The sequence below is a fragment of the Impatiens glandulifera genome, chromosome 1 (assembly GCF_907164915.1).
Source record: "Impatiens glandulifera chromosome 1, dImpGla2.1, whole genome shotgun sequence".
NCBI lineage: Eukaryota > Viridiplantae > Streptophyta > Magnoliopsida > Ericales > Balsaminaceae > Impatiens > Impatiens glandulifera.
The window spans coordinates 161,934,328-161,953,219 of NC_061862.1; the positions used below are offsets into that span (position 1 = coordinate 161,934,328).

General features: G+C 35.2%; 1 protein-coding gene across 1 annotated transcript; it reads left to right on the forward strand.

The window, feature by feature from the left end:
* Positions 1-15,026: 15,026 nt before the first annotated feature.
* Positions 15,027-18,530, forward strand: LOC124920552 (nucleosome assembly protein 1;4-like). The gene is made up of 12 exons (XM_047461055.1): positions 15,027-15,294; positions 15,405-15,448; positions 15,554-15,649; positions 16,310-16,402; positions 16,692-16,770; positions 16,893-16,954; positions 17,044-17,228; positions 17,314-17,491; positions 17,575-17,618; positions 17,724-17,928; positions 18,052-18,069; positions 18,179-18,530. The coding sequence occupies exons 1-12, from the start codon at positions 15,225-15,227 to the stop codon at positions 18,236-18,238; spliced, it is 1,134 nt and encodes a 377-aa protein (XP_047317011.1). The 5' UTR covers positions 15,027-15,224; the 3' UTR covers positions 18,239-18,530.
* The last annotated feature ends 362 nt before the right edge of the window (positions 18,531-18,892 follow it).

Sequence of the window (18,892 nt, forward strand, 5' to 3'; positions counted from 1 at the left end):
TCTAAATCGCGTGAGTTCATCACCGCGATTTAGATGAAACGCGTGATTGGTAATTCGCATTTTTAAATGTATGTGAATTACCAGCCACGCGTTTCTTCTAAATCGCGGTGATTAACTCACGCGATTCAGATTAAATCCCGTGATTGGTAATTCGCGTCTTTAGTCGTATATATAATTTTCAGGCCCTAATTTTAAACAAAACCACCCCGATTCTCCCTCCCACTCCGACTGCGGCCGACTTTCCATTCCCACATCCATCAAGATCATCGTTACTCAACATCAGCATTCCTCAACATCATTGTTCCTCAACATCATCGTTCCTCAACATCATCGAGATCCTTCCAACATCATCGTTCTTCAACATCATCAGGTCAGTTTAGGGCTTAGGGTTTAGACTTAGGTTTTGATGTATATTTACCGTTTATATTCATGGATATGGATGTATTTAGGGTTAAAGGATTGGTTTTGATGTATATTATGCCGTTTCCTATGTATATCGAAGTATTTAGGTTTAGGGTTAGGTTTTGATGTATATTTACCGTTTATATTCATGGATATTGGTGTATTTAGGGGTAAAGGTTTGGTTTTGATGTATATTATGCCGTTTCCTATGTATATCGAAGTATTTGGGTTTAGGGTTAGGTTTCGATGTATATTCTGCCATTTATATGGATGTATTTAGGTTTAGGGTTTGGTTTTGATGTATATTATGCTGTTTATAATGGATATTGATGTATTTAGGTTTAGGGTTAGGTTTTGATGTATATTTTGCCATTTATATTGATAGATATTATAGTATTTATGTTTAGGGTTAGGTTTCGATGTATATTCTGCCATTTATATTCATGGATATTGTTGTATTTAGGGTTTAAGGTTTGGTTTTCCTATATATACTGATTGATTGTTGGTCTGAATTACATGAATATTGTATGGTTAGCTATTGATGTATATTCTGCTGCTTATAATGATGGATATTGTAGTATTTAGATCAGGAGCTGCCGTTGTGGTTTTCTCAGTTCGTTCAACAAAATGGTATGTATTAAAATGGTTGTTAATAAAATTGTTTTCTCAGTTCGTTCAACTTTTTTTTTTTTATAATATGCAGGCAACAAACACTGTTATGACCTTATGTCCCAATCAATTATCACCTGAAAATAATGTATGTTCTATTCTCTCTACTATGTCCATATTAACTAGTTTTGTATGTAATAACCATTATATTATTGTTTTACACAGTTGTTGATAGTTGAATTTGCTCGCACTTTTGGTGCAAGGGTGTCTCCGAAGTGGAGAGAAGATGTAACTCATGTTATTGCTTACACTGATCCCAATGGTGCATGCGGCCGAACTCAAAAAGTATTGAAGGCAATTCTGAACGGGAAATGGGTCCTTACTATTGATTGTGAGTCTCTGTTAACACGATATTTTCATACATATGTCTGTTAAATTAGTTTAAAAATTATTTTCATACACATTTGTTTAGGGATAAAATCATCATTGAAAACCGAAAACTGTGTTGATGAGGAACCTTATGAGGTTAAACATGATAATCATGGAGCCCAAGGTGGTCCTAGAAAAGGCAGACTTCTGTTGTTGAATAATGTGAGTTTGGTATTATTCCTCCTATTGGTACTTTTTCTTATTTTGCATGATAACTGAAATTATCTTCTTTGTTGGTTTTTCAGCGTTCGAAACTGTTCGACGGTTACATTTTTATATTTGTAGGGAATTTCAACACACTTTACAAACAGGATCTCATTGAGTTAATAGTTGCTGGAGGTGGTAGTATTAAAGAATCGGATAATCCAGATTATCCATTTGCTGAGCCAAGGGATGCGAAAAGTATAATAGTATACTTCGAGATAGACAGCAGGTATCGATCAATTGAAAAGGATTTTGATGTTCTCCCCGACAATTGGCTTTTTGAGACAGCGGCTGCTTTGTCAAGCATATTGGATGAACATGTTGTTCCTCATACAAAGTTGCTTCAATCTGTTGCTGCTTGTGATTTGCAGCATTTGCTTACTTAATTTGGAGTTGTTTAGACTTATTGTTCTTCTTCTATTTATGGGTTATTTATGATATTTATGATATTTATGATATTTATGGTTTATAACAATACTTAATTTGGATATTTATGATTTATGGTGGTTTATATTACTGAATATTCTTCTATTTATGCTTTATTACTTATGTTAACAATATCATAACTTATCCTCATAACTCACGCGTATTGTGTATAATCAAACAACAAGGAACAATGTTGTTATTCGCCACATAACTCAAACAACAAGGAACACTGTTGTTATTCACGCATATTCGCCACATAACTCAAACAACAATGAACAAGGAACAATGTTGCTATTCACGTGTTTCATCTAAAACGCGTGAATAAACTCACGCGTTTTAGATGAAACGCGTGAATGCATTTCACATTAAAACGCGTGAGTTTATTCACGTGTTTTAGATGAAACACGTGAATGCATTTCACATTAAAACGCGTGAGTTTATTCACGTGTTTTAGATGAAACACGTGAATAACAATTCACGTCTTTCATCGTATATATTATTTTTGTGCCCTAATTTATAACAAAACCACGAATCCTTAATTTCCCCTTCTCTCTTCTCTCGCTTTCGCCACTCCGACTCGACCCTCCCCTGAAGAACTCGACCACGAGCAGCAGCAGCGGACGACTACGACGACACCACGATACCCTGAAGAACTCGACCACGAGCAGCAGCAGCTTACCCACTACTCTTCGTTCTCAAAATGGGTATGTTTATTTAAATAACCCTTCCTCAAACGAGGCCTTGATTTGGGTATTAGCTTTGTTTTAGTGCATAGAAAGTCTTGGAATTTGTTTATCAGTATGTTGTTTAAGTTCCACAGTTCTTATAGTTACAAGACCTTTTTGTTTAAGTTCCACAGTTCTTGAGTTATCTTGTTATTCTAGTATTAAGGTATAGGGTTTGCATGCTGGCATAGTGTAGCTGATTTCACTCAATACTATCTTGTTATTCTAGTATTGAGGTAGAGTTTACTGGTATGTTTCGTGGAGATACAATGTTCCAAGAATTAACCACAAGTTTGCTTCAATGGACCTATTGGATAGGGAGCTCTTATCCCATTAGATTCATTGAAGCAAACTTATGGTAAAAAGTTGCGGCATTGGATTTCCTGAAACTCTACGAGCAAACTCTCCTCGGTTATGGTAATGTTGTTGAACTTTTTTCAATTCTTGTGATGTTGTTGAACTGTTTTCAATTCTTGTGATGTTGTTGAACTGTTTTCAATTGCAGCTCAAGTACCTGTACTTCTTTACTTTGATGGAGAGTGGAAAACTACGGATGATCTTACTCATTTTTCTGCAAAGTCAAACAGCGGTATGATTGTTCCCCAAAATTCTACTTATGCCCAATTAGTTGATCAAATTTATTCTGCTACCGATGTTGACAAATCTAGATATGATTTATTGCTTCAAGCCAAGTATAATGCTCCTGGCATGATTGCCAAATTTTCTTATATAACTGATATAAAAAAAGATGTGGATGTGGAGTTCTTTTTACATGAAGTAGTTTCAGTCCACAACCGCACTCCATTGTGTGTATCCTTAGTAGAGAAGTCACTACCAACTCAAGAAAGTGTAGCGGTTCCAGAAATTGATGACCCCGACGTCTTCCCGATGCAGCGTGAGGTTTTCTTTGAAAATGACATTGAAGATGAACATTTGCGTCTGAATGTGGGGGATGATGCTGATGATGATTGGGTTCCTATTACCCAACCTAGTAGTTCTGATTGGGTTCCTAGTACCAATCCAAATCCGAGCGGTTCTTGGGTTCCTAGTACACAACAAAACAATGTTGTTGTTCGTACTCAACCAAGCTGCAGTGAATGGGTTGCTAGTAGCATACCAAGTAGTGAAAATCCTTTACATGAGGCAGTAAGTACCGGAATCGGATTGGAAGTCGGTTCTTTGTTTGAGAATAAAAAAGAACTTCAGCTGAGGTTATATAAATATGCCATGACTAATCATTTTGAATTCAAAGTGTTGAAGTCAAAAAAAGAACTTTGGGTTGTGAAATGTTTGGATAAGAATTGCAAGTGGAGACTGCGTGCTGTCAGAGTAAATTCCTCGGAAATGTTTGAGATTCGTAAATTCGTAAAAGATCATACCTGTTCAATTGTGACGAGGCAAGAGAATCAAAGGCCAGCACCAGCATGGGTGTTTGGGGAATGCATGAAGAGCAAGTACATGGACCATCACCATGACCACATGCCCAAGAAAATAATGGAAGACATACAGACTACTTATGGAATAAAGTTGTCTTATAATAAGGCTTGGCGGTCTAGAGAAAAGGCCCTAATGGCGGTGCGAGGAACTGTAGAAGATTCTTACGGTAAATTGCCATCATACCTGTACATGTTGGAGAAGAACAATCCGGGTACCATAACAGACATCCAGACGGATGAGCACGGTCATTTCAGGTATATGTTCATGTCCTTAGGCTGCTCAATTAGGGGTTTCAAAAACTGTTGTCGTCCAGTATTGTGCGTCGATGCCAGTTTTCTTAAGCACAAGGTTGGAGGTCAGCTATTGGTGGCGATAGCATTAGATGCGAATGAACAACTCTATCCTGTTGCATTCGGCGTTGTTGATTCTGAAAATAACAACTCCTGGACTTATTTCATGCAAAAACTTAGAGATGCAATTGGATTGGTTGATGATCTCGTGTTTGTATCTGATAGACACCCAAGCATCGCCAATGCCTTGTGTGCTGTTTTTCCAGAAGCTGACCACGGTGCGTGCACATATCATATCAAGATGAATATTATGGCCAAATTCAAAACCGATCACTGCCACGCCGAGTTTGGTTTGGCTTCTCAAGCATACACAATCTTGAAGTTTAATCAGCATTTTGACAAGATCAATGCTAAGGACCCTCGTATTGCTATGTATTTGGCAGATATTGGGTTTGAGAGATGGAGTCGTGCATTTTTTCCGGGTAAACGATACAATCAAATGACAAGTAATTACGCTGAGAGCTTCAATAGTCAAAGTAGGGAAGCTAGAAAGTATCCCATATCAATCTTAGCTGATTATTTAAGATTCACATTACAAGATTGGTTTAACAGTCGAAGAGAAAAAGCTTCCAATCACAATGAACGTTTATCTTCTTATTATGAAAAGTTCTTACGTGATCAAGCTGAGAAGGCCAGATTATATAACGTTCATCCACTTAACCGTTTCGAGTTTTATGTCCATGACGGTGAATCTGATTATAAAGTTGACTTGAAAGGAATGAGTTGTAGTTGTAGGGTATTTGATGTATCTGGTCTTCCTTGCACTCATGCCCTGGCTGCTTCCCGTACCCATAGATTGGATGCCTATGAGTTCTGCTCAAGGTTTACTTTAGATTATTTGCTATTGAATTGTTCTAACTTTATTTCTCACATGTTCAATTGTTATCTTTCAGGTATTACTCAAGTGAAATGTGGGTCAATGCTTATGCGGAAACAATATATTCAGTTTGTCATGAAGAGTATTGGGATATTCCAGAACATATCAAGCAACGAGTGTGCTTTAAACCACCTGTTAAGGTTAAGAAAGGGCGACCTCAAACAAAGCGTAGGTCATCCCAAGGTGAAATTCGTAAGGTGCCGAGAAGATGTAGCTCATGTGGTGGTCAGGGTCACAACAGGGCAACATGCAAATTAGTAATGCCTGCACCCTCTACTGCAAGAGCATCATCATCTCAGCCGCCATCATCTCAGCCACAAACATGAATATTGTCTGTGCAATTTTGAATATTGTATACTGATTATTGTTGTTGGTTTTCGAATATTGTATGCTGATTGATTGTTGTTGGTTTTCGAATATTGTATGCTGATTGAAAGTTTTATACAGATATTTCCATACAGGTTGGCCATACAGTGACTCACGCATATATATTGCACAATGCTAATTCACGTGTATTGTAATATAATTCACGTGTATTGTAATATAATTCACGTGTATTGTAATATTACAATACGCGTGAGTCATATTGTAATACACGTGAGTTATGAATCACGCGTATTACAATACACGTGAATTATATTACAGCCACGTGAATTATATTGGGATATTCCAGAACATAATACACGTAATACACGTGTTTACATAATTCACGTGAATTATATTACAATACACGTGAATTTCATGATACCTATTACAACCACGTGAATTATATAAACACGTGAATTTTATGATACCTATTACCACGTGAATTATATTACAATACACGTGAAATAATTCAGTGTTTACAAAACAATATACAACAATAATTCAGTGTTTACAAAACATGTTACAACAATAATTCAGTGTTTACAAAACAATATACAACAATAATTCAGTGTTTACAAACAACTTCATGGCTCTAAAATCTGGTGGTACAACCTGACTGCCCACTTTTCTCTATATACTTGCATATTCTTTGATATGCAATGTTCTAGACCAAGTTTAGTAGTCAGGTACTCTAAATACATTAATACAAAAACGCCACAGTCCCCACTCCATTCTGCTTTTGGTACTTCAGGGTGTGGGATTCTATGAAATCTAAAAGTTTCATTTATCATGTTAGGATACCTGGCCATTTCAACTTCAGACATTGCTTTATGAAGGAAGGGCGGCAACATCTCACAAATGGCTTTCATGAATTTTCCGAATTCTTCATCCTTGAAAATTGTCTGATCGCAATCATAAACATCAATTCTCCATTCTTGCAATCGAATAACACACAGTACCCAGTGTAGGTTGTTGAGGTTGAGGGGGAAGTAAATAACATCAACACTGCTCCAACCGGGCATATGTTTATCTTCTCTACCCCAGTGGTAGTGGTAAAAGACTTCAGAGAAAGTATGGCCGGCTGGTTTTTCTGGATCAACCGAGTCAGCAACAAAATCGTCATAGTATGAAGTAATCAAAGGGCCAAACTGGCAATCTAAGATGGTGAAATCCGCCGAGTACGACTTAGGGTAGGCGAATGCTCTTGCTCTTAGCAGACAAATTGCTGCATTCATCTCCACATCAGTTAGCCACTTATTTAACCTCAGAATTGTAGTGAAGAACTTAAGGTCTCCAGCACCATCAGGGAGTTGAACCTCTTTAAATTTAGCCCCTTTCGCAAATTCTTTCCTGAACTCTTTCCTCAGTTGCTCATTACAAGTCGACATAGGATCGAGAACAATCGTCTTCTTTCTTGGACGAGGGACGATGTAGGGACTAAGTAAAGCTTTCGACGCCGTCCTCTTTCTCTTAAATAGGATGTGGGATGCATCTTCCAGTACCACCACATCCTCATCTATCCGCTTGTCCTCCTTCTTCTCTTCCTTCTTCTGCACAACGAAATGATCGTCCACCTTCTTCTACACCACCCTCCTACCCCTCTGCACCCCCTTCCTACCCCTCTGCACCCCCTTCCTACCCCTCTGCACCCCCCTCTTACCCCTCTGCACCCCCTTCCTACCCCTCTGCACAACGAAATCATCGTCCACCTACAAAGAAATCATTGAATTAGGCAACAAAAGCCCTTCAATTAGTCCAAATTCAAGAATTACCTCATCTTCATTATCCTCCACCTTCTCTTCCACCTTCTCTTCCACCTTCTCTTCAACCTTCTCTTCCACCTTCTCTTCCACCTTCTCTTCAACCTTCTCTTCCACCTCCTCTTCCACCTCCTCTTCCACCTTCTCTTCAACCTTCTCTTCAACATCATCTTCATTATCTTCCACCTGCTTCTCCACCTGCTTCTCCACCTGCTCCTCCACCTTCTCCTCCAAATTCCCAACATTCTCCATTTCCTACAAAAACCAGAAAAGCACTTCAATTAGTCCAAAAGCAAGAAATGGGCAAAGTGCGCGAATTGCACCAAATGCAAGAAATGCATACCTCAGTATTGTGTTCCCCATCTTCAACTGTCTTCTCCATCTCCATCAAAAGCCCATCCTACAAAAACCAGAAAAGCCCTTCAATTAGTCCAAAAGCAAGAAATAGGCAAAGTGCGCGAATTGCACCAAATGCAAGAAATGCATACCTCAGTATTGTGTTCCCCATCTTGAACTGTCTTCTCCATTTCCAACAAAAGCCCATCCTACAAAAACCAGAAAAGCACTTCAATTAGTCCAAAAGCAAGAAATGGGCAAAGTGCGCGAATTGCACCAAATGCAAGAAATGCATACCTCGAAATTTTTTGGCCCATCTTCAACTGTCTTCTCCATCTCCATCAAAAGCCTATCCTACAAAAACCAGAAAAGCACTTCAATTAGTCCAAATGCAAGAAATAGGAAAAGTGCGCGAATTGCACCAAATGCAAGAAATGCATACCTCAGTATTGTGTTCCCCATCTTCAACTGTCTTCTCCATTTCCAAATTCCCAACATTCTCCATTTCCTACAAAAACCAGAAAAGCACTTCAATTAGTCCAAAAGCAAGAAATAGGCAAAGTGCGCGAATTGCACCAAATGCAAGAAATGCATACCTCGAAATTTTTTTCCACATCTTCAACTGTCTTCTCCATCTCCATCAAAAGCCCATCCTACAAAAACCAGAAAAGCACTTCAATTAGTCCAAATGCAAGAAATAGGAAAAGTGCGCGAATTGCACCAAATGCAAGAAATGCATACCTCGAAATTTTTTTGCCCATCTTCAACTGTCTGCTCTTCATTTTCATTGTCCTCCCCAACAGGGGTTTTCTCCAAGAGCCCAACAATGTCTTTTTCCTGTCCATCCTACAATAAACAGAAAAGCCCTTCAATTAGTCCAAATGCAAGAATTAGGAAAAATGCGCGAATTGCACCAAATGCAAGAAATGCATACCTCAGTATTTTTAACACCATCTTCAACTGTCTTCTCTTCATTTTCATTGTCCTCCTCAACATTATTTTTCTCCACAAGCCCAACATTGTCTTCCTCTTGTCCATCCTTCAATAAGTCGAAATGCAAGAAATGCACCAATTATACAAATGCAAGGAAATGCAAGAAATACATACCTCAACTTCATTATCCTCCACAAGCCCAACATTGTCTTTCTCCAAAATCAGCACATCATTGTCTTCCTCTTGTCCATCCTACAATAAACAGAAAAGCCTTCAATTAGTCGAAATGCAAGAAATGCACCAATTATCCAAATTCAAGGAAATACAAGAAATACATACCTCAACTTCATTCTCCTCCACAAGCACAGCATTGTCTTTCTCCAAAATCACCACATCATTGTCCTCAGTGTTCACCTCAAAATCCCCCTCGTCCTTTTCTTCTTCATTCTCCTTCTTTTTCTCCCCTTGCTGTAGTTGCTTTAACATCCGTTTAATGAGAATTATGTCATCTCTCATTTCGGTTTTGATGAGACTTATTTAATTTCTCATTTCAGTTTTGAAGAGAGTCATTTCGTTTCTCATTACAGTTTTGAATTCATTTAGCTCCTTCGAAAGTTGATCCAATCTACATCTATCGTGGGGAGTTGTTGCTGTTGGAGTTGGGGGAGAGGATTCTTCGTCTTCGTCTTCTTCTTCTTCTTCGTCTTTTCTACTCGTGGCGCTCTCGACAGAATAAGAGCTGCTGGTGCTGGTGCTGGTGCTGGGGGTAGGGTTGCGGGTTCTTCTTCTTGTGGAAGGTTTGGCTTTGGCTGGAGTAATTTGTCTTTTCTTCCTCATGACAGTTTTTTTATGAGGAACTCCATCGTCAATATCTCCAAATTTCCTCTTTCTGCAGTCAAGATCAAAAAAGACATCATAAACATTACCTCCCATATCTTCAAAGTCATCCCCAGCATATAAGATCTTCTCTTCTTCAGACAATTCCATTTTATTAACAATAGTGCCTTGGAGGGCAGTGTGAAGATCAGAGGCAGTGCTCTTCCTCTTTGATTTGTACTGTATTATTCTTGGGCAGACAGGCTCTTCAGTTTGAAGCGTCGTTTTAATTGCAAGATTGGGGACAAACGTTTGGATCACCTCATAAGTCCACACTTGTAAGGCTAGTGCGAACCCATATACGGTATAAGAAACATCAACATCTTTGTCTTTGTCTTTGTTCTTCTTCCCCGAGGCGGCATCCTTCTTCTGCAGATACAGCTTCCTGTAGCGATCAAGGTCTCTGGTCAAACCCTTCATGGTTGCTCTAAAGGCCACCTTTCCCCATGGAAAATTGAGGAAGGTGTCGATGTCATCGACCATGCTGAAGAGTTTCATATTTATTATCCTCCTCGGGTCAAGGGCAAAGAGATAATGGGAAACAAGGTATACCAGCCCCAATTTCCATGCATCTTCCCTATCAGAGCAGGACAGGAATTTTGAATGAAGGTCTCCTATTCTAATAAGTGGAATACGTTTAAAATATTTAAGAACCAAAGTTGGAGATTCTTCAACCTGGTTGAAAATTGTTTGCTTAGTAGGGAATCTCCCAAAATTGAGACCTGTAACCAATGCAAACTCCCTCATCCCGAAGCACAGCTCTTCTCCATTCACAAGGAACTTTATCTCCATAGAATTTGAGCTGGACTTCCTGAGGAGCATGTGGTGTATAATCATTCCTGAGAAACGCAGTAACGGGTGCCCTTTGAATAAGAATCTGAATTGGGTTTCCTCTACCCTTTCAGTTAGATTCATCTTGGCAAACTTGGCAGCAATATTTCCCATATTGGTTTTCCAGGATACCCTCCCAGCAAACTCGGGTATTGTAGTGGACTCCATCTACAAAACAAGGAAGAAGATGGGAATAAGCAAATCGAATTAACCATTGAGAAATGCTTGCAAATTTCTTAATAGATTAAGGTGCAGTAAAGGTGCAGTAATACATTAAGGTGCAGTAATGGACAGTTCTAAAGACATTAAGCATATGATGTGTCATTTCTTAGATCAACAACTCATCCTGTCTCATTGGCATTCTATTAAACGTAAAGCAGTAAAGCAGAATAAGAACAGACGAAAATGAAGCAGTAAAGCAACAAAACAGATAAACCCTAAGCCTACACAGTCAAAGAAAACACAGAAATACCATTTCTTCACAAACACGGAAATGTCATTTCTTAAACGAGAAATGAATGAATAAGCGTGAAATGCATGCATGCAGAATAAGAACATTCATACAATACTCGTCATATACACACTAAAAGCATTTACACACATCAACGAAACGAGAACCAAACCCTAAACCCTAAATACATCAATATAAATCAATATAGACGGCATAATACACTTTTAAACCCTAAACCCTAACACTGAAAGCCCTAAACTTACCGGAATATGTCGAATAGACGGCGGAAAAAGACGATGATGTCGAATAGAGTGGAAAGTCGATGACGTTGAACGAGGAACGATGTTGAGTGAACGATGATCTTGATCGATGTTGAAGGAAGTCGGCAGTTGAGAAGACGTGTTTTGGAAGTCGGAGTGGGAGGGAGAATCGGGGTGGTTTTGTTTAAAATTAGGGCCTGAAAATTATATATACGACTAAAGACGCGAATTACCAATCACGGGATTTAATCTGAATCGCGTGAGTTAATCACCGCGATTTAGAAGAAACGCGTGGCTGGTAATTCACGTACATTTAAAAACGCGAATTACCAATCACGCGTTTCATCTAAATCGCGGTGATGAACTCACGCGATTTAGATTAAATCGCGTGATTGGTAATTCGCGTCTTTGAGCGTAAGAAATGGCGCCGAAGGGGTATTTCCGACATTTCGTAGGGCAAAAGGGCCCTTTTTGCCAACTTTAGTAGGCGGGGGCCCTTTTTGGAATTTCCCCTGTTATGGGGGCCATTTCATCAAATTTCCCCTCAAAGGAGGAGTGAGCTCCTTAACCGGCTTTCCATAATGTATTTTAGAAAGGGTCACAATAGTGTTGTAGATGATACGTAGAAGTCGATCACTGAAAATACGTCGATTCATTTCTAGCTAGATAGTCCACTAAAAGATATTAGGGAAAGTGATTTAGGTCCACCATATTTGTAGTCTAAATTCAAACCTCCAACAAATATCGAGAGACTCGTCGTTCATCTTAGTCACACTTCAAATACCTATACTCGTCACCCACAACAACAAGAATGTGATTTGTCAATTCAATTTTTTATAAGGCCCTATAATACGTCATTTTTATGCATTTGTCATTAGGGTGTTCAACTGACCGATTAACCGGTTAACTAGTTAAACGGTTCCGGTTAAGACCGGTTTTGCCTTTTATTTTACAAATTGGTTAATCGACCGTTAATGGTATCGGTTTTACCGGTTTTGATCGGTTTCGGTCGGTTAACCGGGTTTAACTAGGAATCGATAATTCAATTTTTTAAATATAATATATTTTTTAAATATATTAAATTATTAAATATTATTTATAATATATCTATTATTTATAAAAATATATTAAATTATTGTTTAGGGTTTAGGAATATGTTACCGTACATATTTTTATTATAACAATATAATATATTATATAGTTATTTTGTTAGCTTTTTATATATTTCTTTGAGAAAATTTAAATTCATTGTGTCGATTAGTCTTTGACCAACCAAATATAGTTTAATATGATTGAATCTCCTTCTCAACCGATAAAACGGGAGGTAGAATCAGTAAGTTATAATAAAATAATCGTTATCTGAATAAATTATTTAAGTTTGTTTAAATTTATTTTTGTAAAAATTTATATAAATTATAATGTTTTTTAAAAATAATTCTATAAAAATTATAATTTAAAATTTAAAAATATTATTTATAATATATCTATTATTTATAAATAATAATACAAATTATAAAATATAAAAATATATAATTAAATTATTACCGGTTTACCGGTTAAACCGTTAGAAAAATAGGTAAACCGAAAACCGAACCGTTTAACCGGTAAAAACGATTGACCAAACCGCTAGAACCGGTTAACCAATAAACCGTTAAAATAAAAAACGGTTAACTATCGGTTCGGTTGGATTATCGGTTTTCTGATTTTTTTGAACAACCATATTTGTCGTCCGTCAAAATTCTAACACGAATAACTCTTCAACCAAAGAATGATAACTCTTAAAAAAAAAATCATATTTTTAAATATTTTCCTAAAGAATATGATAACATCAATAAACATCTAAAAGTTCAAATAACAAGCTTTTGTTTTAATTTAATGTAATGTTCAAATGTAATAGTTTCATAAATTTATATCATTGAGATAATTAATAGATTAGTGGACGTTGATGAGTAACAATTGAAATATGTAACAAGTCACTTTGTCATAGTGGTTAAGGCTATGTTTATGGTTTTTGAGAGTTTGAATGCAAGTTCGTTATATATATAATATGTCATTTTTTATTTTATTTTTAAAAAAATTATTTAGAATTTGTAAAAATGATTTCTTTCTTAACTTTAGTTAAAATAAATGAACGTGTTTTAAGTGAGGATGTATGCAAATCTAGATCTATAGACAAGAAAATAAAGACTTCTAAAAAAAAAGAATGATTCAATAATGCACCTGAATCACAATATGACATATATTTTGCAGTACTATATAGTGGAAGAACATAAATATATTGTAACAACTAATGTCAATGATAGCTGGAAAATGTATGAACCAGACTACTTAATAATTGTGATGAAAACTAAACATATACTTTTCTTTGTGTATATATATTATAACCCTTGTGAAAATGTACCTACATGGTTGCCATTTTGGTTGATTTAAAGGGCAATTATGTTTGACAGTTTGGAGTTCTCTTGTCCTTTTTTATAATTTGTGCCTCCAATTTAAATGACCATGTTACAACCAAATTTTAAAATTTGAAACTAAAATATGAAATTCTAAATTGAAACTTCCAACTAAAATGTAAAATTATAATAAACAAAAAAAAAACTCATATATAAATCATATCAACACATGGCTTTAAATAAGACCAAATACATGTAAAAAAACAAAATGCTTAGAACTCTATATCCATATCACAAAAAATGACATAAATTGTTTGAAAAAACAGGTCTTTTGTCTAATGGTTTTTACTTACACAAATACATAAATAATTATATTTGATCTCTCAAAATATAAATATATTGTGAAGTTATTCTATCATCTTACATTTAAAAAAATAAAATATATTTGATCTATAAAATTAACAAAAACAATATATATATTACACCTTTATTTTTAAAATTATTTTCATAATTTTATTTTATAATTTCTTATTGTTAAAATTCTCAATTAAAATATTATTTAAAAATATATTTTTATATTTGTTATATAAATTATATTAAATAATCCACTTTTCAATATCTCAAACTAAAGTTATTTGAAAACAAGGTTTTCAACATGAGTTCATAATTTATAAAAGAATATTTTTTTTTTTGACAACAGAAAAAATGGATAACTTTCCCATTCAAATACACTTCTTAAACCAAATATACATACTTTATTTATTTATTTTAACAATTTCTGATAGGGATAAACACTAATTGTATTCCTTTAAGTTGGAAAAATTGGGACGAGTCCTTAAATTGATGTATATTTTAAAGTTGTTTATTTTTTTTATTTTTTTTAAGAGAGCTAACTGACACCCCACAATTATGACTCCTGTTTAAACTCAAAACGTTTTCAGATGAAATTGAACCGTGACCTTTTGGTCTCTTAAACCAACTCTTACCTTTAGACTACCTTGATTAAATATTTTAAATTTATATAGATTGACAATATATAATAACGGAGAAAAAAAGTCTCTTATTAAAGTTATTGACCTCCACCTAGAGGCATTCGAAAATGTTTAATGAGAAAGACGAAAATATATATATAAAAAAAAACGTCTTTGTTATGATTTAGTAATATCTATTTTTTTTAACTCATCTAGATTAATACTGTACCGTCAATTTATATAAAATTTGAAACATTATATCAACTTTAGAATATAAACAACTTATTTAAAATTATGTATAAATTTAAGAACTGGTCAGAACTTGAAGGATAAAATTAGTATTTATACAATTACTTATTATATATATATATATATGAAAAGAAGCCCTTAAGGTCCATTATTATTAGGTCACGCTCTAAGTCTCTAGAGGAGATTGAAAACTGAACAGGGAAAGAAGTTAGAGCCGCTCACCCTTTCCTTGTAGTTTATCTTCTTCTCTTCTGTAACCCTAATTTCGCCCCCCTTCTTCTTCTTCCTCTTTCTCATATCTTCAATAGCCGTTTTAGGTTTTACGAAATCGCATACAAAATGAGTGACAGCAACAAGGATATCATGGATATGTCCGATCTTACTGCTTCCCTACCCGCCGCCGCTGCCGGTAAATTATCTTTTCAACTTTAGTGCTGACACTCTCTCCTTAGCTTCTTCTATTACATCTTTTTATTTTTAATTCTAGCTTTGATTAATATAATGATCTACTGCTTGTAGCTCTTAGTGCTGAGGACCGAGCAGGTCTTGTTAATGCATTAAAGGTGAGTACTGTTCACAATCACGGGGATATGAGTTTGTCAATATTGAAAATTTAGTTGAATATCATTTACTGGTATAATTTATAACATTGTTTCTGGATTTATCAGAACAAACTTCAAGACTTGGCTGGTCAGAATTCAGATTTTCTCGAGAGTTTGACCCCAAAGGTTCGGGAGCGTGTGGAAGCTCTTAGAGAGCTGCAGGTCTGAAATCATAGTCAATTACTACTACTTCTTATATGTATATGTTTTCTCAAAGAAGCCTGAATTTTTAGATTTTTATTTTTGTTTCCTTTTGTTTTGACAATTTTGTGCTTGATAACATGTTCAAATATTTTAGAGTTTAATAATTCTTTGTTATTATTCACTTATAGTAATGTGGTTCTGTAAATAAGATATTTGTTGGAAGTATATGATGTGAGTGAAGATGTTTGTGTTAGTGTTAAGAGAGACATGCATAACCTATGATTAATAGTTTGTTTTTAATCATACTTGTGATCAGCCTTCTCAATATTTGAAGCACTTAGTTTTTTCTCCATATTTCTGTATTTTATATTGTAACATCTTAAAGTGAAATTAAATTGATTTCTCCTTTATGCTATGTTTATTTTCTTTTCAATTATGATATTTTTATTCGTATAATTGAAAAGAAACAAACACAATATACCAGAGAAGAAATATACTTATCTCACTTTAAGAAATCCATTCATTCTCTAACAAAATAATGTTACAATATAATGCCCAGGAATAAAAGTATTGCATGTTCTGTTAAAATATGATGCCCTGGCTTCATTCTCAATACCTAGAATAAGCTCTCATCTCATCAATAATATTTGCCCTTCTTAAAATTTCTTCCATTTTCAGAGCCAACACGACGAACTGGAGGCTAAGTTTTTTCAGGAAAGGGCCATATTGGAAGCTAAGTACCAGAAGCTTTATCAACCACTTTACACTAAGGTGTGTATTTATTAATTGGGTTTAGGGTATTTTCTTATTGTTCTTAGACCAGACCTGTCATTTGGTCTTGTGGATCTCATTATTATTTTTGTCTTTTTAAATTATCACTATAGTCAAACCTTACTATTTATTATATATATATGTGTGAATGTTCTCATCATATTAAGAGACTTGTTACTTTATTGAATTATTTTATCTTCTAAAGCCATATTACTGAATTGGTTATTCATATAAGTTTGTTTTCTTGTGGAAACACCTTATATTTGAGCATTTTTTGTGATTTTTTCAGAGGTATGATATTGTGAATGCTGTTACTGAAGTTAATGCTGAGACAACACAAAATCTGGAAGAGGATATTGACACCGAAGGTGATTACAGTCTTTCACCTAGATAGTTTCCTTCCACTGTTGTTCATATTTTGGCACCGAAGTAGTATAAAATGAAGATCATTCCTACTCAACTGATATATAAATATATATTTGTGTTTCAGAGAAAGGTGTGCCCAATTTTTGGCTCATTGCACTGAAAACAAATGAAGTGTTAACTGAAGAGGTAGAAGCTATATTATATATTTGCCCGTTCTATTTTCTTCAGGCTAAAATTAAATGGGTTTTTACTATTTTATTTTGTTTTTCTTGTAGATAACAGAGCGTGATGAGGAAGCTCTCAAATTTATTAAAGACATAAAATGGTTTAAGCTTGATGATCCCAAGGGTTTCAAGCTTGAGTTCCTCTTTGATACTAATCCTTTCTTCAAGAATTCTGTTCTGACCAAAACTTATCACATGATTGAGGATGATGAGCCGATATTGGAAAAAGCTATTGGGTAAATTTCTACTTGTGTAATTTTCATCTAAGATATATTTTTTTATTCTTTCTATTACAACTCATGTCATTTTTTTCTTGAATAGGACGGAAATTGAATGGCTTCCAGGAAAATGTTTGACCCAGAAAATCCTTAAGAAGAAGCCAAAGAAAGGGTCAAAGAATGCAAAACCAATCACAAAGACAGAAACTTGTCCGAGTTTTTTCAACTTCTTCAAGCCTCCACAAGTCCCTGACGATGATGAGGATCTTGATGAAGATGTGGTGAGTTCATTTGACATTATTAATCAAAATGTATTAAATGGTTATTCAGTTCACTGATTTATAGTCTCTCTAATGAACAACAGGCTGAGGAACTTCAGAACCAAATGGAACAAGACTACGATATTGGGTGAGTTAATAGTTGTCTCGCACTTGTCTGATCGTTCAGTTGGCTTGAAAAGTACAATCTTTTTTTGCTTTACAAATTAATATCTGACTGTATTATATGTTGCAGTTCAACCATTCGGGACAAGATTATTCCTCATGCAGTATCATGGTTTACCGGGGAAGCTGCACAGGTAGATGAGTTTGATGACTTAGAGGATGAAGATGAAGAAGATGAAGACGAAAATGATGAGGATGAGGATGAGGACGACGAGGAGGAAGACGAAGATGATGAGGATGAAGAAGAAGTGGAGACAAAGGGGAGAAAGAAAAAGGTATCGGTTTGTTCTGTCTGTACATATGAATTGTTATTAAAAATATTTATGAAACTCCCACTAACATGCATCTCTTTTGTTTTTTCTTAACCTGGTATACCGATGATTTGAAATTTGGAGCAGACTTTGGCGGCACCTAAGGTTTGATTTGTTGATGATAACCACCTGTTTGCAAATTGTAGCTTATGAAGGTCTTCTTTTAGATTTTTTGTTGAAGTGTTTCTGAGTGTCAATGTCGTATAAATTGCAGAAGCGTAGCAGTGTACCAGCTGGGGAAGGTGAGCGACCTCCTGAATGCAAGCAGCAATAGACAAAGAAGAGAGGAGCTTCAGCCAGAAAGAAATGTTTGGGAAAATTTTGGGTCTTGGATTGATTGATTAATTAATTTACCTTGTGTTTTCTTTGATGATTTGGTTCACTTTGGAGTCTTGGTTGTTATTTCCTCTTCTTTACCACCACCCACTCCTATATAGCCAGGGTCAGGGGGGAAGGAGACTTTATTTTTGGGTTTGTTTTTGTTGGTAAGAGTCTTGGCTTCCTACTACTGTGTTACTGCAATTCATATTATTATTATTTATGCTTTTGTATTGAACGTTACTCTCTGTCTGTTGAATTTTTTATATACTAGTTGATTAGTGCTATTATTTTCCTTAATTTCTAAAGATTATCTATCACTACAAATCATGATCTCATATAAAGAGGAGGCACTAAGAGCAAGTATGAGGTGGTGGTGGACTAGTTTGAGATTCTTTACTAAATACAATAGATAATTTTTACTTCCATGCATCTTTGTGATAGATTGATTGATTTTGTTTTTATATATTTTTTTTCTTTTTTAATATGTCCAACTTCACTTATGTTTTAAATTTATTATTTTACGAGTTTATAAATAATTTTGATTATACAATTTTATATTAAAAAATAATTATACTTATTAAAAAAAGTTATTTTTTATTGAATTAAT

What these genes read in the sequence shown, in the direction of transcription:
- LOC124920552 (XM_047461055.1), top strand. Translation starts at nt 15,225, where the DNA reads ATGAGTGACAGCAACAAGGATATCATGGATATGTCCGATCTTACTGCT. An exon ending in GTCTTGTTAATGCATTAAAG is followed by an intron (nt 15,449 to 15,553) that starts GTGAGTACTGTT and finishes TGGATTTATCAG; the next exon opens with AACAAACTTCAAGACTTGGC. An exon ending in ATATTGGAAAAAGCTATTGG is followed by an intron (nt 17,229 to 17,313) that starts GTAAATTTCTAC and finishes TTTCTTGAATAG; the next exon opens with GACGGAAATTGAATGGCTTC.